The sequence below is a fragment of the Nerophis ophidion genome, linkage group LG13 (genome assembly GCF_033978795.1).
Source record: "Nerophis ophidion isolate RoL-2023_Sa linkage group LG13, RoL_Noph_v1.0, whole genome shotgun sequence".
In the NCBI taxonomy this organism is placed as follows: Eukaryota; Metazoa; Chordata; class Actinopteri; order Syngnathiformes; family Syngnathidae; genus Nerophis; species Nerophis ophidion.
This window is the reverse complement of record NC_084623.1, coordinates 29,280,473-29,304,127: the sequence shown is the minus strand read 5'-3', so window position 1 is coordinate 29,304,127 and position 23,655 is coordinate 29,280,473. Positions and strand designations below refer to the sequence as shown.

Below are 23,655 nucleotides of genomic sequence, written 5' to 3'. Positions count from 1 at the left end.
CCAAACTGTCAGACCTGGTTCTCTCGAACTCCATCTGCATGTGGATTAAGGACTTCTTATCCAACCGCCCCCAGAGGGTGCAGTTGGGTCGCCACATGTCATCAAGCCTGCACCTCAGTACCGGCTCTCCACAAGGCTGCGTGCTGAGCCCCCTTCTCTACTCCATCTACACATACGACTGCACACCTGCCCACTCCAGCAACTCCATCATCAAATTTGCGGATGACACCACCTTAGTGGGGCTCATCTCGGAGGGAGACGAGGCTGCATATCGGGATGAGGTGGAGAAGCTGTCGGATTGGTGCAAAGTCAACAACCTGGCCCTGAACACCTCCAAGACCAAGGAGCTGGTCATAGACTTCAGGAGGAAAAAAACGGACATCCTGCCCCTGATCATCAGTGGTGACTGTGTGGAGAGGGTCTCCGACTTCCGCTCCCTGGGAGTCCACCTGGCCGACGACCTATCCTGGAGCACCAACACCACGGCTACCATCAAGAAGGCACACCAGAGACTGCACTTCCTGAGAATACTCAGGAACAACCACCTCTCTCAGGAACTGCTGGTGTCCTTCTACCGGTGCTCCATTGAGAGCATCCTGACCTACTGCATCTGCGTGTGGTTCAGCAGCTGCACGGCCGCAGAGAGAACGGCGCTCCAGAGAGTCATAAAGTCCGCCCAGAAGTTAATCGGATGCCCCCTACCCCCCCTGGCTGACCTGTACAGCTCCCGCTGTCTCAGGAAAGCACAGAGCATCCTGAAAGACCCATTCCACCCTGGGCACAGCCACCTGGAACTGCTACCCTCAGGCAGACGCTACAGGGTGCTAAAAGCGAGCACCAATAGACTAAAAAATAGCTTTTACCCAAGAGCCATAGTAGCACTAAACAGGCACTGAGTGAGCACAATATGTCCATCATGTCCTCATGTGTAATGTTTAAATGTTTTTCTATTTTTTCGGACTACAATGTGCAATAATGTTTTATGTATGTGTGTATATGTATTCATATGCATGCAGATATGCATCTGTGTGGATACATATACATATACATAGATACATCTGTCATCTCTATCTTTTTTTTTTTTACTATTTATACTACCATATTGTATATGCACCTTAGGAGGAGCTGCTCCAATTTCGTTGTTCTTTGAACCTGTTCATTGCAATAATGACAATAAAACTCTATTCCATTCTATCTATTCTATTCTAAAAATTACCTTATTTTCTAGACTAAAAGTGGCTACTTTTTCCTACGCTTTGAACTTTAGGGCCTAGAAAACGGTGCGGCTAAATAATATATGTTTTTCTCTGCAAACAGCCGTAATGTTTTGCATTCAAAAATTGTTTTCATATATTACGACAGAGAAACTTCAAAAAAGTGTGTTATTGTTTGTGCTATGGCATCATCTTTTGGAGGAGTTCGCCCACTGCGTGTGCTGCGGGTTGCAGGTTTACAGTATTTCTTTCTGTTCAGTGCCTTGAACCGGAAGTAAAAGTTGTCTATGGCCTTTCTACTCATATGGATTCTTCATTCATTATTCCAAGCAACACATCTAAGTTTTGCCAAACTAAAGCAATACATACTTACCGGTACTAAACCCTCACATGTTCGATAGCGGTATTTTCATGCATATTTGTTCTTGCTATCTTAGTTTAATCAAGCTACCGTTGTTAGCATTAGCTAATATGCTAACATGTTTTGGAGTGTGTGTTATTATTATGAACTTACAATTGCATTCTTTTTGTATTGTTTTAGTTTCGTCACCGTGGACTTCTTGAGTCTGTTTAGATGATTAGAGGGTTAGTTTCTGCAGATAGTGGTTCCATGACGATGACTTCTGTTTTGTTTGATCAGCCATTTTACTAGTGTGTGAATGTGAGTGTGAATGTTGTCTGTCTATCTGTGTTGGCCCTGCGATGAGGTGGCAACTTGTCCAGGGTGTACTCCGCCTTCCGCCCGATTGTAGCTGAGATAGGCACCAGCGCCCCCTGTGACCCCAAAGGGAATAAGCGGTATAAAATGGATAGACGGAGGGATGTTACAGGCACCGTTTGGAAACAATAGGGTATGCAAATAAATCTTTACAAAATCTTTTTGTGTAAATAAGTCACTTCACAATGCATATATCTGCGGCTTATAGTCTAATATATTGGAATTGTTTTTTTCCTCTAAAATTGAGTGGGTGCAGCTTATATAGCGACGCACTCTATTGTCTGAAAAATATAGTAAGTTGAATTAAAACTTATCTGACAAAAAGTTACTTAAGAGACTGTACATGGTACTACCCACCTTTGGGATATAACGGTAATACAAATACTGTGATATTTCGGTTACGGGGTGGGGGGGTTTAAGTTTTACCGCAAAAATTCAAAAGATCTCATGGAAACCGTGTGAAGTTCTTTAGTTACTTCCCTTTGAGGCATTTATAGATGTAAAAATTGTCATTTTTAAAAAGTAATACGAAGCTGTAGTCGCACGTAGGACTCATCACGCTCAAAAATAACACTAAAAACACACAAATATGACACAATCACACACAGGCAATATGAGAGTCAGGCATCTGCGTTCACACGTCAATAATAGGGAACAAAAAGAACTGCTGCATGACTGACAGAGCCAGTCTCCAAATTGTAAGCCTTTACCCACTGTATACTGCCTGTGCAGACACATTTAACAAGTAGACATCTTTTCCGCTACATCATAATTTCAAACACACCTACACAATGCCAAATTTAAGGGAAAGGGAAATATTTCTGCTAAATTAGTTATGCTAATTACAGAGCAGCTCTCCAGGGAGAGGCGGCGCTAAATGGCTTTTCATTCTTTTCGCCTGGAAAGAGCCATTGGAGAGTGCCAGACAGAGCACAATGAAAGGAGCACAAGGAATTGAAAAAAAAAAAAGGAAGAAAAAAACAAAACAAGAGACCTGCGGGGACTGCAGGTCCCACTGCCAACTGGGAGAAGTTAACAATAGAAATGTTTTTTCCTGAGTCTTTGAAACCAGCTTTTGAAAATGCATGTAAACATCTTAATCTAATATTGTTTAACTTTTTAAAAGTCCTGCTATATTGGATAATCATCGGAGTCGGTATTCTCTACATGCATGGCGAACTAACGGTTCAGACCTTAACAACAACAAATTCACAAAAGAAGTCGAAGCCTCAGGGAAGGGGGCATGTTTACATCAAATAAACGAGACACATTCTGGCTACAAAAGCTAAAGTAAGTCAGAAAATGTTAAAGTACTTTGTATTGAAATAATAAAAACCTGTTTTGTCAGTGGAAGAAGATCATGGAAGAAGACTGTTTGTTATAAGGGTGTTTTGATCAGTTTTGTGCTGCCAATTCTAATACCAATCATCCATAAGTAGGATCAGCTGATACCAATCACATGTATTACCTGCTAATTTCAATTACAATTATAATCAGAAAAATACACATAAATGCAGTATAACAATATCAACACAATATTCATACTTTTTTTTCATTTCTCTTTAGCTATGTACAAATATTTGAGCAAAATAAAGTTGATAGTAAACAATATCTAAACTCAAGTAAAAACCACTATCAGCTCCTCTGTTTTTTGCCTTCAAACTCCTCCTGTGTCCAGCGACATATTCCCAGAATTTGTCAACAATAAACAAACTAATATCCCTGTAGTATCCATTATATACTGTCACTAACCTTGGGATCATATGGATCAAAACAAACTTCCCTGACGTGTATGCCTGACTGTTTCACAGCAACAAAGCCCTGTTAGTGTTATTAATCTACCGGTACTTGTTAATTTCCTGTTAATGACTGATTACTTTCTGTTGTAACGCACTTCCATCAAGACTTCTTAAAGTTTAAATGCTAGTTTAGCGACTCGTATGCCTTCCTGACTGCATCTATTTGTTTTTACTCAGTGTGTAACATGTTTAGCTTCACCCTTTAATGATAACGGTAATTGTAATCAATAAAGTTTATTTGCCACAATGGGGGTGTGGATTATTAATTTAGGGGAATGGCTCCATACTGTGTATGAACATAGACAGTTAGCTGCTAAGTGACACAAATAAATACAATTACAGGCAAGGAGTATCCTCTTTTGTCAAGCTTTTGTTGCCATCATGCATGCTAACATGGGCAGCTGATCAGGTAGTGAAAGGCTGCACAACTAAACAAGTCAATATGAAAGACAAACAGCACGTTGGCCAGCTCGATGGAAAATTTGAGTAAAAAAACATGATGGTAAAGTCAATTGACAAAGTACTATGCACAGAGTTTTTACTGCAGGGGGAATTCATAACACAAACTGCAATGTTGGGAGGCGATATGTCATAACAAGGGAGTAATGTACTGTGCCTAAACAGATTCTCTCCAATGTGACAAATTAAAAGCGGAGGCACTTATCATGTTTGGAATATATCTCTGAGCCTAAAGGAAGTTTTTAATCCTGGAAGGTACGACTTTTGGAACGCAGTCTCGGTTACTGCAATTGGAGATCTACGTCTGTAATGACAGATAACAGCAGTTGCAACCAGACATATGAAATGACTTACAAGAAATATTTCAAATACCAAATGCCAACAGAGTCACAATGTAATCATTGAGCTAAAGACACACAGGTACCTTCCTCATGCTGCTGCGGTGTGAAAATGGCTTCACAGAGCGCTTATAAATCAGGGTCATTGCAAGTGTCCTAGGGATACTTGCCACACACCAAAACATAAACATTGTAAATTTAAATCTCTTAGCATCTCCAATCCCAGGTACTTGAAGATCCAATTCACACTGCATTCCCCTCAAACAGAGTTTTATTGCAGGTCCCTCTCCAATATGGGGTCATAAGCAGAGGCCAGGTTTATGTCTTTTAATTAGTACACGGTTGCCATAGTAGTATCCAGCTGGAATACAATCACTCCCCTTTTCACACATAAACAATGATACCCGTAAAGAATAGCGAACAAGAGGGAGCGTGATTAGAAAAGAAAAGAGAAAATGTCCAACAAAATATAACCCAGAGTCTTATTTATTACTTTTATTATCAACATGTGACCTGTTCTAGGGTATGATAGGCAAGACAAACAACTGCATATTGGAAGGTAATGGGCCACAATAATTGGTGTGTGTATTTTTGGATACTCATCTTACCTGAAATTAGGTGCTGAGGCCCATTCCAGAGCGAGGCATGCCAAGTCCACAGCAGCATAAACCAGCAAAAAGAAAATGGTCACAATACTGGCAATTGTGTTGAGCTTCCCCGAAAACAGCACGAGCTACAGCGAATGAAAAAAAGAAGACAGAGAGGAATAAATAAAAGAGAAGAGAAAAAACTCTAAGCAAAAACATTGCAATGAAACAGACCATTATGAAAAGAGAAGTTTAGGGGAGGCTGAGTTTAGACTGTTGTAGCTCACCAAAGTGGGTAGCAATCATTTTATTACAGCTTCTAAGGAAAGGGTGTCCAAACTTTTGGACCCGGGGGCCACATTGAGCTGAAGAAATTCGGCTGGGGGCCGAAAGTTGACGGCATGTAAAGCAACAATATATATACACATATATATATAGCCTATACACTAGAGATGCACGGATAGGCAATTATATCATCCGCAACCGCATCGCCAAAGTCGTCATCCACCCGCCGTCCACCCGGACCAACCTTTTTATCAGAACCGCAACCGCCCGCCACCCGCCCGCTGAAATACATCAGAGGTCGGCCACCTTTACCACTCACAGAGCTATTTAAACCTGTTTGAAGACAATGGGAACCGCTAACGTTCTCGCGAATATCCAATGGCGTTCATCCTGATGACAAGAATATGGGCGTGCTGTGAATCCTTTGTATCCGTGACACATACTGAATATATTTTACACCCCCGCGCCCCCAACCCGGCCCACCTTACCGACACACGGGGGGTGGTAGGGTTTGCTGCTAGCGGGGTGTATAAAATAGTCAGGATTTGTCTAGGATACAAAGGATTCTGGGTATTTGTTGTGTTACGTTTATGTTGTGTTACTGGGAGGATGTTCTCCCGAAATCTGTTTGTCAATCTTGTTTGGCGTGGTTTCACAGCGTGGCGCATATTACTAAAAGTGTTAAAATTGTTTATATCACAACCATTAGTGTACTCTGTGTCACCCAGTATGCCTTGCAGTCGTGTGCGTGTTGCTGCGGAAGCCACACACAACATGTTGCTGGACTGAGAAGCAGATTGTACATGCTGTTGAAGGCGACAAAGTCAATGGCTTCATAGCACGCCCTAATACTTATTAACTGGGTGACTGCCGGCAGTCATTCTAGAGAATATTAGCGTTTCATATTGTCTTCTTCGCTTTGAGACACGGGTCTTAAATGGCACTTTGAATGGTAAAGGATACCGATCCCAGAACCATGTATATTAAATATTTCCGGATGGTTCAACCGCCACCCGCCCAAATCTAATTAAAATCTATTTTTTCGTCATGTCACCCGCCCGACCCGCGGTTTATCCGCGGACTCCGCGGATGAGACCGCAAACCGCGCATCTCTCTACTATACACATATATCCATCCATCTATTTTCAACTGCTGATTCCCTTTTGCGGTTGCGGGGGGCGCTTGTGCCTATCTCAGCTGCATTCAAGCAGAAGGTGGCGTACACCCTGGACAAGTCGCCACCTCATCGCAGGGCCAACACAGATCGACAGACAACATTCACACTCATGTTCACACACTAGGGCCAATTAAACTCAGGAAATATGTCCCTGGACTTTAAATATGACCAATGTATGACGCTGTAACTACTTTGTATCAGATTGATACCCAAACGTGTGGTTTCATCCAAAAAAAATGTAAAGCTTCCCAACAACTGAAGAATACATGTTTATTACATTTCAACAGAGGTGTGGATGAAACATTTTAAAACAGAAAGTAAGCAGATATTAACAGTAAATGAACAAGTAGATTAATGATGCATTTTCCACTGCTAGTCCCTCATAATTTTGACAAAATAAATGAATAAGAAATGACACAATATGTTATTGCATATGTAAGCAGCAAAATTAGGAGCCTTAGTATGCTGACTACTAAAAGACAAGTTGTCGAGTGTGTTCGCTATGTTATTTAAGGAAAACAATGTCCTTGGATTGCAAAAAACATATGTTTAATGGACCATAAGATTTTTTTGTTGCCAATAATGCCTTTTTTCTGTGAACCCTTTATTTAGAAAAGTATGTAAAATTAACCCTCCTTGACCCCGAGAGGAACAGGCGGTAGGAAATGGATGGATGGAACCGGTACTTTTTAGAGGCGGTATAGTACCGTTTATGATTTATTAGTATCGCAGTACTTTACTAGTACCGGTATACTGTACCAACCTAAATCAAACTATTACAGATGTACAACACATTACTTAAACTACTTCAACTGAAACAACCCCAAACCCCCATACAGCATACTTGCCAACCCTCCCGGATTTTCCGGGAGACTCCCAAAATTCAGCGCCTCTCCCGAAAACCTCCCGGGACAAATTTTCTCCCGAAATTCTCCCGAAATTAAGGCGGAGCTGGAGGCCACGCCCCCTTCAGCTCCATGCGGACCCGAGTGACGTGTCGACAGCCTGTTTTCACGTCCGCTGTGGGAAGTGATTCAATTATAAATAAAGATTTCTACACATAATGCGATGAGTGGCGACTTGTCCAGGGTGTAACTCGCCTTCCGCCCGATTATAACTGAGATAGGCAACAGCGCCCCCCACGACACCAAAGGGAATAAGCAATAGAAAATGGATGTATGGATAGCTGTAAATATACTCCTCCCCTCTTAACCACGCCCCCAACAACGCCCCACCCCCAAACACGCCCCTCGTCCTCGTCTTTAGCTTCCTCAGCAAACACACGTGTCATCTTAGAGGTGTCTTTGGGGTCATCATCGTGTTGGAAAATTGCCAAGTGGCCCAGTTTCAAACAGGAAGGGATCAAGCTCTGCTTCAAAATGGCACAGCATATGTTGGAACTTGATGTCACAGCTCCCAGTGACAACAGCAGTCATGTTTGGCTGTGGTACTTACTTGTGTTGCCACCTTTTTAGACACTAGTGTTTGTGTGTTGAGTAACTTTCTGTGGATTGGTCATCCATCCATCCATCCATCCATCCATTTTCTACCGCGTATTCCCCATGGGGTCGCGGGGGGCGCTGGTGCCTATCTCAGCTACAATCGGGCAGAAGGCGGCGTACACCCTGGACAAGTTGCCATCTCATCGCAGTGGATTGGTAATCTACATCTAAAATCGTTCAGCCTTCCCGGTAAGGTCTATTCACGTTTACTGGAGAGGAGGCCACGCCGAATAGTCAAACCTCGGATTCTGGAAGAACAGTGTGGTTTTCGTCCTTGTCGTGGAACAGCTCTATACTCTAGGCAGGGTCCTTGAGGGTGCATGGGAGTTTGCCCAACCAGTCTATATGTGGTTTGTGGACTTGGAGAAGGCATTTGACCGTGTGCTTTGGGAAGTCCTGTGAGGAGTGCGCAAAAAGTATGGGGTATCGGACTGTCTGATTGTGGCTGTCTTCTCCCTGTATGATTGGTGTCAGAGCTTGGGCCGCATAAGTCGGACCCGTTTTCAGTAAGAGTCGGACTCCTCCAGGACTGCCCATTGTCACCGATACTGTCCATAACTTTTATGGACAGAATTTATAGGTGCAGACAGGGCATTGAGGTGATCTGGGTTGGTGGCTGCAAGATTAGATATTTAATTTTGGCAAATTACAAACCCCGTTTCCATATGAGTTGGGAAATTGTGTTAGATGTAAATATAAACGGAATACAATGATTTGCAAATCCTTTTCAACCCATATTCATTTGAATGCACTACAAAGATAAGATATTTGAAGTTTAAACTCATAAACTATGTTTTTTTGCAAATAATAATTAACTTAGAAATTCATGGCTGCAACACGTGTCAAAGTAGTTGGGAAAGGGCATGTTCACCACTGTGTTACATCACCTTTTCTTTTAACAACACTCAATAAACGTTTGGCAACTGAGGAGACTAAGTGTTGAAGCTTTGAAAGTGGAATTCTTTCCCATTCTTGTTTTATGTAGCACTTCCGTCGTTCAACAGTCCGGGGTCTCCGCTGTCGTATCCTACGCTTCATAATGCGCCGCACATTTTCGATGGGAGACAGGTCTGGAATGCAGGTGGGCCAGGAAAGTACCCGCACTCTTTATTTACGAAGCCACGCTGTTGTAACACTTGTCTTGCTGAAATAAGCAGGGGTGTCCATGATAACGTTGCTTGGATGACAACATATGTTGCTCCAAAACCTGTATGGACCTTTCAGCATTAATGGTGCCTTCACAGATGTGTAAGTTACCCATGCCTTGGGCACTAATACACCCCCATACCATCACAGATGCTGGCTTTTGAACTTTGCGCCTCTGACAATCCGAATGGTTATTTTCCTCTTTATTCTGGAGGACACCACTTCCTCTGTTTCCAAATATAATTTCAAATGTGGACTCGTCAGACCACAGAACACCTTTCCACTTTGCATCAGTCCATCTTAGGTGAGGTCAGGCCCAGCCAAGCCGGCGGCGTTTCAAGATATTGTTGATAAATAGCTTTGGTTTTGCATAGTAGAGTTTTAACTTGCACTTATAGATGTAGCGACCAACTGTAGTTACTGACAGTGGTTTAATGAAGTGTTCCTGAGCCCATGTGGTGATATCCTTTACACACTGATGACGGTTTTTGATGCAGTACCGCATCAAAAACCGTCAAAAGTCTGTCGTATCATCGCTTACGTGCAGTAATTTCTCCAGATTCTCTGAACTTTTTGATGATTTTACGGACCGTAGATGGTAAAATCCCTAAATTCCTTGCAATGGCTCGTTGAGAAATGTTGTTCTAAAACTGTTCGACAATTTGCATACAAAGTGGTGACCCTCACCCAATCCTTGTTTGTGAATTACTTAGCATTTCATGGAAGCTGCTTTTATATCCAATCATGGCACCCAACTGCTCCCAATTAGCCTGCACACCTGTGTGATGTTCCATATAAGTGTTTGATGAGCATTCCTCAACTTTATCAGTATTTATTGCCACCTTACCCAACTTTGTCATGTGTTGCTGGCATCAAATTCTAAAGTTAATGATTATTTGCAAATAAAAATGTTTATCAGTTTGTACATCAAAAAAGTTGTCTTCGTAGCATATTCAACTGAATATGGGTTGAAAATGATTTGCAAATCATTGTATTCCGTTTATATTTACATCTAACACAATTTTCTAACTCATATGGAAACGGGGTTTGTATATGGTCCTGATGGCTTCATCTGGCCTGGATTTTCAGCTCTCAGTGGATCGTTTTCAGCCGAGTGTGAAGCGACTGGGATGTAAATTAGCACTTCCAAGTCCGGGTCCATAGTTCTCACCCGTAAAAGGGTGGAGGGCCATCTCTGGGTTGGGGAAGAGATCTTGCCCCAAGTGGAGGAGTTCAAGTACCTCGGAGTCTTGTCCATGAGTGAGGTAAGAGTGGATGATGAGCTCGACAGGCGGATCGTTGCGGCGTCTTTAGTAATGCGGACACTGTATCGATCCATTGTGGTAAAGAAGGAGCTGAACCTGAAAGCAAAGCTCTCAGATTACCGGTCGATCTACATTCCCATCCTCACTTATGGACATATCATTGGGTTAAGACCGAATGGACAAGATCATAGGTACAAGCGGCCAAAATTAGTTTCCTCCGTCAGGTGACAGAGCTCTCCCTTAAAGATAAGGTGAGAAGCTCTGTCATCCAGGTGGAGCTCAAAGTAAAGCCCCTGCTCCTCCACATCGAAAGGAGCCAGATGAGGTGGTTTGAAAATGTGGTCAGGATGCCACGCGGACTCCTCCCTCGGGAGGTGTTTAAGGCATGTCCGAACGGTAGAAGGCCACGGGGAAGACCTAGGACACGTTGAGAAGACTCAATGTCTTCTCAACTTAATGTCTCTCGGCTGGCCTGGGAACACCACGGGAGAGGGAAGTCTGGGCCTCTGGCACCGCGACCAGACCTCGGATAAACGGAAGAAAATGGATGGATGGATGGATCTAAAATCGCCAGAGGCAGTATACTGACAATATATTAACATTTTAAATCTGTAGGATTGTCCTATTAGAAGATACACTGTAAAAACGGTTGCTAAAATCTAAAAGTTGTACTTACTTTTGTGAGATAAAATGCATTAGCTAATCACCTTTTGTTCTGTTTATCTTGTTATCTCAAGAACACGGTATACTTAGTTGCAACTGGTAACGGTCTCAAACCAAATAACCTGTGGGGCTATTCAGGGGTTAATTCTGCGACCCCTAATGTTCAGTTTGTACATGCTGCCATTTGACCATCTACTACGCAGCTACAACTTGTACAAGTATGCAGATGACACTCAGATCTATGTGTCACTGATGGGATGTGGACACCGGCCTGCTGATTCACTTGGTCATTGATTGAAACAGGTCAGTGTGTGGTTGAAAAAAAAATTTCTTCAGCTAAACTCAGACCAAACTGGATTCATTGTCAGTGGCCCACAGAAGCATTGGGAATATATTCAGTCATCTTGAGACCATCTTTTTGAAAATTAATGATAAAGTTAGAAAATTAGGGGAAATAATTAACTTTAACAGCCACATTAAGTCAATAATATCAGCAACATTTACCGTTAAGAAACCATGACGAAGAGACACTAATGCCTTTGTCTCAAGCAGGTTAGACTACTGTAATCCCCTTCTTGTAGGGCTCTCTAAAGTACTGAGCTGCAGTACATCCAGAATGCTGCTGCTCAAGTATTGACCAATGCCAGGAAATGCGACCATATTTGTCCAATGCTCAGGTCATTTCAGAAAATAGACTTTAAAACAGCAGTGCTTGCATACAAGTCGAATGCAAAAGTACATCTCGGACATGTTAGAACCATATGAACTATTTCAGGTCTCTTGCTGGTGGCCCAAATCAAAACTAAACATGGTGAGGCTGCATTTCAGTTGTATGAGCCTAATTCGGAACAGTCTTCTAGAAAATGTGGAAAAAGGCCTCACATTTGACAATGTTTAAATCCAGGCTTCCATTTAGCTGAGCATATGACAGCTGATTGATTGATTGATTGATTGATTGATTGATTGATTGATTGAAACTTTTACTAGTAGATTGCACAGTGCAGTACATATTCCATAAAATTGACCACTAAATGGTAACACCCAAATAAGTTTTTCAACTTGTTTAAGTCGAGGTCCACATTAATCAATTCATGGTAAAGCTAAACTATTTTATCAACACACTTTGTTTTTATCGAATTAATTATTGACTATTTTATTGATATTTTAAAATGTATGATTTTTTTTACCGTCTTATAGTCGTATGCATCCATAAAGCACGTTTAATTGCCCTGCCTCCAACTCTCCTACGCCTTCCTTTTCTTCGTGTCGATGCCTTACAAAAAGGCCGAATATTAAAACTCTTTTTAAGATTCATGTTTGTTCTATGCTCGTATTAAACAAAAATCCACATTAAGTAAGCTGAAAAGCTGCATGTTGCTTCGGAGTCGCAGGTTTCTGTAGCGGTAACTACTACTAAATACAAGTATTGAGAGATATTTTATATCGACGTGTTTTTTTCCCAATAGTTGCACTTGGTAAAATATGTACAGTATTTCAGACTCTGATGAGTATGTTTCATCTTTCATTGTCACTATTATGTTTACATAAAAAAAGCTTCGCTGAGCTTGACTGAGTAATAGTTGAGCGTCTGAGGCGAGATTACAATAAGATTTTGTCATCAGTAAATAATTCGAATGGTGGAACATGCAGAGAGAGCAAGAAGACGAGAGTCAATGGTCTCTGAGGAGCTAACGATTTCCATCTAATTTCTCCCCTTCTACTCAAAGACAGTTCAAATGGGTTAAAAAGACAAGAGTGGGACTGGCGAAGAGAGAGATAAACGGAGAGCACAAATAATAATAGACCATTCAGCCTCTTCCACTCTCAAACAATATTGACGTTTTTGTCAGGCCTCTTTTTCACCAAAGATTTTCTCTTTCCTCTCTGCCAATATTGCAGTATTCAGACTAAACAGACTGTAAACCATTTCAAAGACACAGTAGCTTATTCGACAAAAATCCCTGACAATCTTTTCTGCATACTTTTTCATTTAAATTATTTTTCATTTAATCTTGTATTTTTCCATTGATTATTATGATGGGCTTCACGGTGGGAGAGGGGTTAGTGCGTCTGCCTCACAATACGAAGCTCCTGCAGTCCTGGGTTCAATCCCAGGCTCGGGATCTTTCTGTGTGGAGTTTGCATGTTCTCCCCGTGAATGCGTGGGTTCCCTCCGGGTACTCCGGCTTCCTTCCACTTCCAAAGACATGCACCTGTGGATAGGTTGATTGGCAACAGTAAATTGGCCCTAGTGTGTGAATGTGAGTGTGAATGTTGTCTGTGTATCTGTGTTGGCCCTGCGATGAGGTGGCGACTTGTCCAGGGTGTACCCCGCCTTCCGCCCGATTGTAGCTGAGATAGGCGCCAGCGCCCCCCGCAACCCCAAAAGGGAATAAGCGGTAGAAAATGGATGGATTATGATGATACCTGGTAATTTGATGGGCTGATCTATTTTACATAGAAGCTGTTTTCTAGTTCTTAAACAAGTAAACAAGTGTCGGCACAAATCGCCTGACTAGTTTTGTACAGACCTGGATTTGTAAAATTCCTTCAGATTGAGACTCTTCTGGCTAGGTGCATTACAGGATCAATCAATAAATCTATCAGAGGTTGTTTATACATCCCTTAATTACAGTGCTTCAACAGACTTCACAAACCACAATAACAATACCTGATCTAAACCCACATTCGGGCAAGGAAAAACTCCAAAAGCCCAAGCCAGGAAAAAAAGGAAACCTTGGGAAAGGGCCACCACATATGTGGGGACCCAGGAGAGACCTGGGTGACCGGCAGCAATGAATGCCTGGATAATTTTTATATTAATCAATAATGAGAGTTTAGTCACAATTAAAAAAAATGCTGCTCCATCTGGTCTGCGTTAACAAAATTTGAAAACTAGCACACTCATGGTGGAGAGCTACAGAGTTTGCCTTCAATGTATTTCTTGTTAATGGTATTAAAACAAGGATTAAAGCTTGACAAATAAGAAGTTAAAAACCAACCACTTTAATGTGGTATTTAAATGCAAGGATGATTGTTTTCCCCTCTACAATATGAAATTATGGAACCCCTGCACCGCTGCTCTTAAGTAACTGCACTCTTAAGTATTATTTGGGCTTCTCTGCCAACTTCTGATTAATAGTCACTTAAACTACTAACAATGACTGCACTTTATCCTATAGTTACAATACACAGTATTGTAATGAACTAAAATACACTTTTAACACAAATCCCTCGATTTAACACACTTTGAATTTAAGTATGATACTGGGATGTTTATCACTCACTTGTACAAGAAACCAGGAAAGAAGCACAGAGGCCCAGGGGTTGCCACTATTAGATGTCTTCTTAGCAGGAGACAACACCTTACCTAAATGAAAAACAACAAGGAAAACAAATATAATTGGTCACGTAGAAATGATAAAAGATATACAGGTCACCAGATCAACTCAAGACGAAAACTGGAAAAGATTCCCATGCTGTGGAGCACTCTTGGTTGGTTTTGTTTTTGTATATTTTAACCTCTCAGTGTTTTCCATGAATAAAATCAAAATTCAAACACGGTAAAAATTAAATTTTATGTTTGACAAATCATAATTTTTAAGCAAGGTATTGAAAATGTTAATTTTAAAATACAGTAGTGCATTATCTAAATATAAAAAAAATATTTAGAAGTAGAAACAATACTGAAATTGTTTTACTGTTTAAATTGATGTTTTGTTATATTTAGCATGACACATTTGCAGTAATTGATCAAATATATAAACATAAGAGAGTGTCACTGTTCCCTGATATTGTGATAATAAAGTGATATCATTTTACCAACACATATACCTTTTAGTTTACATAGGACAGAGGCAAAACTAACCACGTCATTTATTTTTTATTTAGTGTTTGGTGCAATTAATTAATAATGCTGTATGTAAAAGTGAATGAGCTGATCATGGCTGTGTGGAAAAGTACATAGGTTATAAAGCATTCCAGCATACTTTTTACTAACAAAAAAGGAGTGGAAGTTTACTACCAAACAAGTCATCTCTGGCCAAGGCGTAGAGGATGCGTGAGGCGCCAATGAGGTTGCTCATGGCTGCTGAGAGGGTAGAAGAATAAACTCCAATGGTCACAAAAGGATTCCAGATGTTGATGTCTCTGAGGAAACTGTAATTCTTCTGAAGTAACTCTCTAAAAGGAAAACAAACAGCAATTAATTGTATGTAAACATTGTAAACTAAGATGGATATTTACTAAAACATTGTTCAGATAATCAAGGAATATCTAATGAACACATTGTTATTATTATGTATGAGCCTATTAGATTAGATTAGATTAGATAGTACTTTATTTATTCCGTCAGGAGAGTTCCTTCAGGAAAATTTAAATTTTCAGCACAATCCCATTCAAGTTTAGACAAATATTACAGGGAGACAGAACAGGATCGCTGACGGGTCTGCCGGCTTCCAGCGCCCCTTACAAAAAAGATGAGATACAGGTAAACAAGGAAGGGGGGGGGGATGGGAGAATAAAATAGAAGATTAAAATAAAATTAAAAAATCGGTCTTAGCCTGGGCCCTGGAGAGGAGGTGCAGACTGAGGCCAAGGGAAAAAAACAACTCATAGCCATGGTACACATCCCTCTTACATATGTGTAAGAGGTAAACATCAAACATAAAAGAACACAGAGGACATTAAAGACATTAAAGCAGCAGATACAACCAGACACTTCTACATACAGCTATGAATAAAAAGTAAAAGAAACATAGCCACTGTGGTTGCCTCTGGAGTGTTCCACGCCATCGTCCACTGGGGTGGAGGGAGCATGGCCAGAGACAGGAGCAGACCCAACAAAGCAACCAAGACAGCCGACTCCACTTTCGGCCAGTGTCCAGTCCGCATGGATGAGCGATTATACGTCCAAGGTGACTGAGGTGTCCCGACACCTGTTCAACCAGCCAAGACACCACAAAGCCTCTCCGTCCCAGCGCTCAGTGCTAGCTCCGCAGCCCTGACCCCTCATCCGCATCTCCTTCAGTCCCTCCAAACCGACTCCGGTGTGGCAGAGACCCTGCAGCTGGTCTCCATGGCCAAAAGGCTCCCGGGAGGCAGATCCAGAAGTCCACAAAAAAAGCACCACAGAGGTCACGAAAGTGGCACCCCTTGTCACACAGTCCCAAAGGGTCCCGGACCAAAAGGCAAAAAATATAATAAGACATGAAAACAACAGGGAAACACAAAAGGATGACACAAGAGCACAGAGCTCCTGCCAACAGCAGCCACTACAGCAGCGCCATCTTGGAAAAAAAAAAATGTATCATTAATGCACCAATTGTAGGTTTGTATTTTCAAGTCTTTCAATGTGTGGGGAAAAATCTGCTTCAAACCAAGAAACAAAGGACAGAATACATACAGTATTTATCATTGAAATGCTAAGTGAAATTAGGCTTTGTTTTCTTTAACTAAAAACATAATGCCAATGTAACACATACTGTACCTGTATGTACAAACCCCGTTTCCATATGAGTTGGGAAATTGTGTTTGGTGTAAATATAAACGGAATACAATGATTTGCAAATCATTTTTAACGCATATTCAGTTGAATATGCTACGAAGACAACATATTTGATTATCAAACTGATAAACATTTTTTGGGGGGGAAAATAATCATTAACTTTAGAATTTGATGCCAGCAACACGTGACAAAGAAGTTGGGAAAGGTGGCAATAAATACTGATAAAGTTGAGGAATGCTCATCAAACACTTATTTGGAACATCCCACAGGTGTGTAAGCTAATTTGGAACAGGTGGGTGCCATGATTGGGTATAAAAACAGCTTCCCCAAAAAAGCTCAGTCTTTCACAAGAAAGGATGGGGTGAAGTACACCCCTTTGTCCACAACTGCGTGAGCAAATAGTCAAACAGTTTAAGAACAACGTTTTTCAAAGTGCAATTGCAATAAATTTAGCGATTTCAACATTTACGGTCCATAATATCATCAAAAGGTTCAGAGAATCTGGAGAAATCACTCCACGTAAGCGGCATGGCCGGAAACCAACATTGAATGACCGAGACTTTCGATCCCTCAGACGGCACTGTATCAAAAATCGACATCAATCTCTAAAGGATATCACCACACGGGCTTAGGAACACTTCAGAAAACCACTGTCACAAAATACAGTGCGTCGCTACATCTGTAAGTGCAAGTTAAAGCTCTATTATGCAAAGCGAAAGCCATTTATCAACAACAGCCAGAAACGCCGCTGGCTTCTCTGGGCCTGAAATGATCTAAGATGGGCTGATGCAAAGTGAAAAAGTGTTCTGGGTCTGACGAGTCCACATTTCAAATTGTTTTTGGAAATATTCAACATTGTGTCATCAGGGGAAGCGAACCATCCAGTATCTGTGATGGTATGGGGGTGCATTAGTGCCCAAGGCATGGGTAACTTACACATCTGTAATGTTAATGCTGAAAGGTCCATACAGGCTTTGGAACAACATATGCTGCCATCTGAGCGCCTTCTTTTTCATGGACCCACCTGCTTATTTCAGCAAGACAGTGCCAAGCCACATTCAGCACGTGGCTTCGTACAAAAGAGTGCGGGTACTTTCCTGGCCCGCCTGCTGTCCAGACCTGTCTCCCATCGAAAATGTGTGGTGCATTATGAAGCGTAAAATACAACAGCGGAGACCCCGGACTGTTGAAGGACTGAAGCTCTACATAAAACAAGAATGGGAAAGAAATCCACTTTCAAAGCTTCAACAATTAGTTTCCTCAGTTCCCAAAGGTTTATTGAGTGTTGTTAAAAGAAAAAGTGATGTAACACAGTGGTGAACATGCCATTTCCCAACTACTTTGGCACGTGTTGCAGCCATGAAATTCTAAGTTAATTATTATTTGCAAAAGAATAAAAAATAAAGTTTATGAATTTGAACTTCAAATATCTTGTATTTGTAGTGCATTAATTTGAATATGGGTTGTAAAGGATTTGCAAATCATTGTATTCCATTTCACACAATTTCCCAACTCATATGGAAACGGGGTTTGTAGAATGACCATCGACACCTTTCATTTTACATGGTGTTTTGTCCAGTATGTGTTTTGACAATGTTTTTTTTATACATGTCACGTGAGTAGTATGCAACTGTTTGTATTGATTAAGATTGGCATTACTATATTTTCCGGACTATTAGCCACTACTTTTATTCCACATTCTGAACCCTGCGGATTATAAAACGGTGGAGCTAATATACAGATTTTTCTTCACTAACGGCCATAATGTTTTGTATTCAGCAAATAGTTTTCATAGAACACCGACAGAAACTCTGAGATGGTGTGTTATTGTTAGTGCTATAGCGCCATATTTTGGACGGTTTGCTCAGTGCAGAGCCTGCAGGTTGAAATGTAGTTCTTCTGTCGTTCCTTGAAATGGAAGTATTAGTCCATAATGTTTCTGTTCGAAAGGATTCTTCTTTCATCACTCCAGGCAATGTATGTAAGTTTTACAATGTTTCTAAAACAATTCGTACTTTTACAAAACTGTCCTGTGTGATATTTGTAGGAGTGAGTTCATGCATATTTGTACTTGCTATTGTAACATAATCAAGCTATCATAGCTAGCTAGCTTTAGCGAATATGCTACCATGTTTAGTGTCTGTGTTACTATTATTTATTAACTGTACAAAGGCATTCCTTTTGTAATGTTTCAGTTTCTTAAATTCACTCAAACGTCACCGCCTCACCATGGAGTTATTGAGTCTGTTTAACTAATTTGGAGAGTTCGCCTCCGCAGCTAGTGGGCCCATGGCGATGAATTCTGTTTTGTTTGATCAGCTGATTTACTGCCATATGACAGGCTTTGTTTGGCAACAATTAAGATTAACATTTACACATTTACTTTTGTACAGGTATGTACAAAAAATTTGGGAGGTGCGACTTACAGTAAATACCGGTGCAATCTATAGCCTAGACCAGTGGTTCTCAACCTTTTTTCAGCGATGTACCCCCTGTGAACATGTTTTTAATTCAAGTACCCCCTAATAAGAGCAAAGCATTTTTGGTTGAAAAAAAGAGATAAAGAAGTAAAATACAGCACTATGTCATCAGTTTCTGATTTATTAAATTGTATAACAGTGAGAAATATTGCTCATTTGTATTAGTCTTTCTTGAACTATTTGGAAAAAAAGATATGAAAATAACTAAAACCTTTTTGAAAAATAAACAAGTTATACAACAATTATAAATAAAGATTTCTCCACATAGAAGTAATCAACAACTTAAAGTGCCCTCTTTGGGGATTGTAATAGCGATCCATCTGGATTCATCAACTTCATTTAAACATTTCTTCACAAAAATAGAAATCTTTAACATCAATATTTATGGAATATGTCCACAAAAAAATCTAGCTGTCAACACTGAATATTGCATTGCTGCATTTCTTTTCACAGTTTATGAACTTACATTCATATTTTGTTGAAGTATTATTCAATAAATATATTCATGAAGGATTTTTCAATTGTTGCTTTTTTTAGAATATTTAAAAAAATCTCACGTACCCCTTGGCATACCTTCAAGTACCCCCATTTGAGAACCACTGACCTAGACAATACTGTAGAATTTATTGAACCCCTGTTTGATTTGGTTTCACAACAAAAGTTATTTTAAAGCACTTTACACATTTAGCAGTCTTTTTATATGAAAGAAAACTGGAAACCAAAAAGATCCCACGCAGAAATGTAGGAACGTAATGGCAACAGCAAGTGGCAAAACTCACAGATGCAAGGAGCGCCCCATTTAAGCAGAGAAAGAGAAAAGAAAAAAGAGAGAAAGACAAAAATACAAACACAAATAAAACAGGTAGCTACATACTACATGGATATCTGACTGCAATAGCAATGATATCACTATGAGGATATTAAGAGTATATCAAGATATATTAGTCGAAAGAGGAAAGATCTTGGGGGCACTAGTCACTGCTTTATCAGAGTTTAACAGTAACAAGTTACAAGTCATCGGATTCTTGATAGCTTGAAGACATGCCTGGAGTTTGATAACTTATTAGTGTCATTCAGTGTTATTGATAAAGCTGTGTGTCAACTGCATACCAGTGGAAGTTTGAATCCTGTCTAATAATACTGCTAAAGCAAAGCATGAAAAGACTAAACATGCTGATCCAGGCACGGATCCCTGAGGGACACCATGGCTACCGCACCGAGTCTCCACAGAGCATATATTCTTGATAAAATAAACCTACAATCAATCTGACAAATATGATTCAAACCAAGTTAAGGGAGTTAATTTAAAACCAATAGCATTTTGCAAATGTAGTGGAATTTCTGACCTTTATACCATATTTATTGTCTGTTGAAGTCCAAAAAAGAAATTCTATCAAAAAGCCTATACTCAATCACTGGAAGAGCAAAAGTAAGGGAAAGTTGAACTTGGGGTCGCGCCAACCAGTCTACAAAATGTTATGACTGTTTGTTATGACTAAGAGATCCACGGTTGTTTTTGGAACCAGCAGTTGCAAAACAAAAATACCTTGACACATGAGGAAAGCCAGTAGACCAATATTTGATATGATTTGCATGGTTTTGCATGACTCTAGATCCACGGCACAACGTTGTCTGTTTGCATTGGCAAATTATTTCCAACCTGTACTTTTTGATTTCGGGTAAATACAACTTTTGTACTAAATCCACTTTGTTGCAGTTCAAATTTCGGACTTTCCACCACACTAACTCTGTGTTATGCTCCATTCACACTGACATGCGATCACAACAATTACCTACTCATAGCTACTTGTATTTGTGATCTAACTTCCACTCAGAAGATGATTTGATCAATTTTGATGGGATCTACCAGCGTTTGTGATGCGATGGATGACCCCGGACGTATCTGGAGAGCCAATTCAACGTGCTCTTGTAAGAGCACTGATTTGATGCATTCTTGTACATTCTCAAACATCAATTATTCTGTTGCGGTTCGAAAATATTTTGGGTGCCGATTGGAGACTTGGTAAAAAAAAAAAAAGAGGCTGATGAATAGTTCTTGCTCATATTGTTGAAGACGTTCACCTTGGCTGGAACTCCTGATGAAGACACCATCACATTTAACATTCTATTATATGCCTATGTTGCTGCCCAAGTGCAAGAAGCGGAACAACATCTCGATAAGCCAAACCAGCCATAAAAAAGGGCCAGAAGAGCAGGTGTGAGGAAGTTGGGAGCACCTTTAAGTGTATCTGACTGTGCGATCATTGTATCAGGTCGTTAAACATGTTATTTAGTTGTGCGTAACATAATGTACCACATTGCAACTCAGCGCGATGGAGAGTTTTTATTTTCTATTATAGTTGATCCTAATGAACATGATTAGGCGCCATGCTTGGTATCATTTTGACACATTCTGATGCGACACAGAAATTTGATCGTGTTGACTGCGGCAATTTTGTGAACTGTCTCAACGGCAACGCTTCATGTCAAGATGAGATGCCATGCAATACGCTCACCACGACAGCTTTACGTTTCAACCCAAATGCCAATCGTGGTCTGAATCACGATCGTGTGTACAGGGCATTACAATGTGGTGATCATTTGTGTTAGGCTGCACCAACATCTAACAGAATATGTACCCATACGTCTGATTAGTTTTTATTTTATTTTAACAGAGACAGATTATTGGCACAAAATAAATAAAAACAACATTGAAAAAGCTTATACATCAATTTGTATTTTATTGAATGAGATAAATACCGTAAAATCTAGACAATAAACTGCTGAATTTTCCTACGTTTTGAACCCTGCGGCTTACAAAACGGTGCAGCTATTTTATTGTTTTTTTAACGTTTTGAAATCAACAAAATAGTTGATAAGTGCCGTTTCATCTTCTAGTCATGCAGAGCATTTTTACTCGAATGGATTCTTCTTTCATGACTCCAAGCAATGTTTAGAAGTTTTACAATTTTACCAAAACAATTCATACTTACTAAACTCTCCCATGTGTGATGTTTGTAGGAGTATTTTCATGTATATTTGTATGTGTTATCATGATGAAATCAAGCTAGAGTCGTTAGTATTAGGTAAAACGCTAACACCTTTACAAATGTCTGTGTTAGTATTATTAACTTACAATGGCATTCTGTTTGTATTGTTCCAGATTTGTAAATTCACCAAAATGTCACCGCGGACTTATTGAGCCTGTTTAGCTGATTGAAGAGCTAGTTTCCGCAGCTGGTGATGTCATGATAATGACTTCTGTTTGTTTGTTCAGCTGTTTTATTGCCGTGTTACAGGCATTGTTTAGAAACAATTAAGGAATGTATATAAACATTTGCAAATTATTTCTGTGTAAATAACTAATGGTGGCAGCGGCGGCGATGACCAAGAAGAACGTGGAGTTGGAATATGATCACAACAGTTTATGTAAATATTTATATACATATTTACATACATATTTATATAATATTTACATATTTATATAATATGTAACTACAAGCTCCATTCACAGACAGAGTCCCATTGCTTTTATGAGCAGTCGAGCGAGTCAAAAGCCGAAAAAAAAACATTTATTTTTATTTTTTTTTAATTTGTGGCGGCCGTAATTCTTTTGTGGCGGGCCGCCACAAATAAATGAATGTGTGGGAAACCCTGCTTTAAAGCATAACCAACTATGTATCAATATAGTTCTTGTCTCAAAGTAGGTGTACTGTCACATCATGCCTTTTTTTGCTGTTTTCCTGTTTGTAGTGTTTTGGTTCTTTGTCTAGCGCTCCTATCTTGGTGGTTTTTTCTCTTTTTTTGGTATTTTTCTGTAGCAGTTTCATGTCTTCCTTTGACCAATATTTCCCGCATCTACTTTGTTTTAGCAATCAAGAATATTTCATTTGTTTATATCCTTCTTTGTGGGGACATTGTTGATTGTGGACACCACCTTTGCTCCGCAGTAAGTCTTTGCTCCACAGTAAGTCTTTGCTGTCGTCCAGCATTCTGTTTTGTCTTTTTTAACTTTGTGGTCAGTTCTTTTTTTGTTTCGTTCTGCATGGCCTTTCCTAAGCTTCAATGCCTTTTCTTAGGGGCACTCGCCTTTTGTATATTATTGGTTTAAGCATTAGACACCTTTTTTACTTGCACGCTGCCTCCCGCTGTTTCCCACATCTACAAAGCAATTAGCTGCCACCTACTGATATGGAAGAGTATTACACAGTTACTCTGCCGAGCTCTAGACAGCACCGACACTCAACAACAACACATCATTTGCAGACTATAATTACTGGTTTGCAAAAAATATTTTTAACCCATATCGGTGAAATTATATAATCTTCCACGGCACAACTGACTGTATCTCGCGGCACAGTGGTTGAAAAACACTAGCGGATATCCAAAAGCAATTAAAAAGATTGTTTAGTCCCTTTGTCATCCATGCTTGATTATTGTTCTTTTGCCGTGGACAACGTTTGTAATAAAGCATCATGAAAGTATTAAAGAAATACCATATGCATAATGTATTTCA

General features: G+C 40.1%; 1 protein-coding gene across 1 annotated transcript in view; it reads right to left on the bottom strand.

Annotated features, from left to right (window-relative positions):
* Nucleotides 1-23,655, bottom strand: part of LOC133564420 (solute carrier family 12 member 9-like) — a 125,800-nt gene that overhangs the window by 37,478 nt on the left and 64,667 nt on the right. Inside the window, exons 7-9 of the mRNA XM_061918739.1 lie at nt 15,178-15,335; nt 14,441-14,523; nt 5,137-5,261 (exon numbers count right to left, since the gene is read on the bottom strand). Of these exons, the coding sequence (XP_061774723.1) occupies nt 5,137-5,261; nt 14,441-14,523; nt 15,178-15,335 (366 nt within the window). The remainder of the gene's footprint in view (nt 1-5,136; nt 5,262-14,440; nt 14,524-15,177; nt 15,336-23,655) is intronic.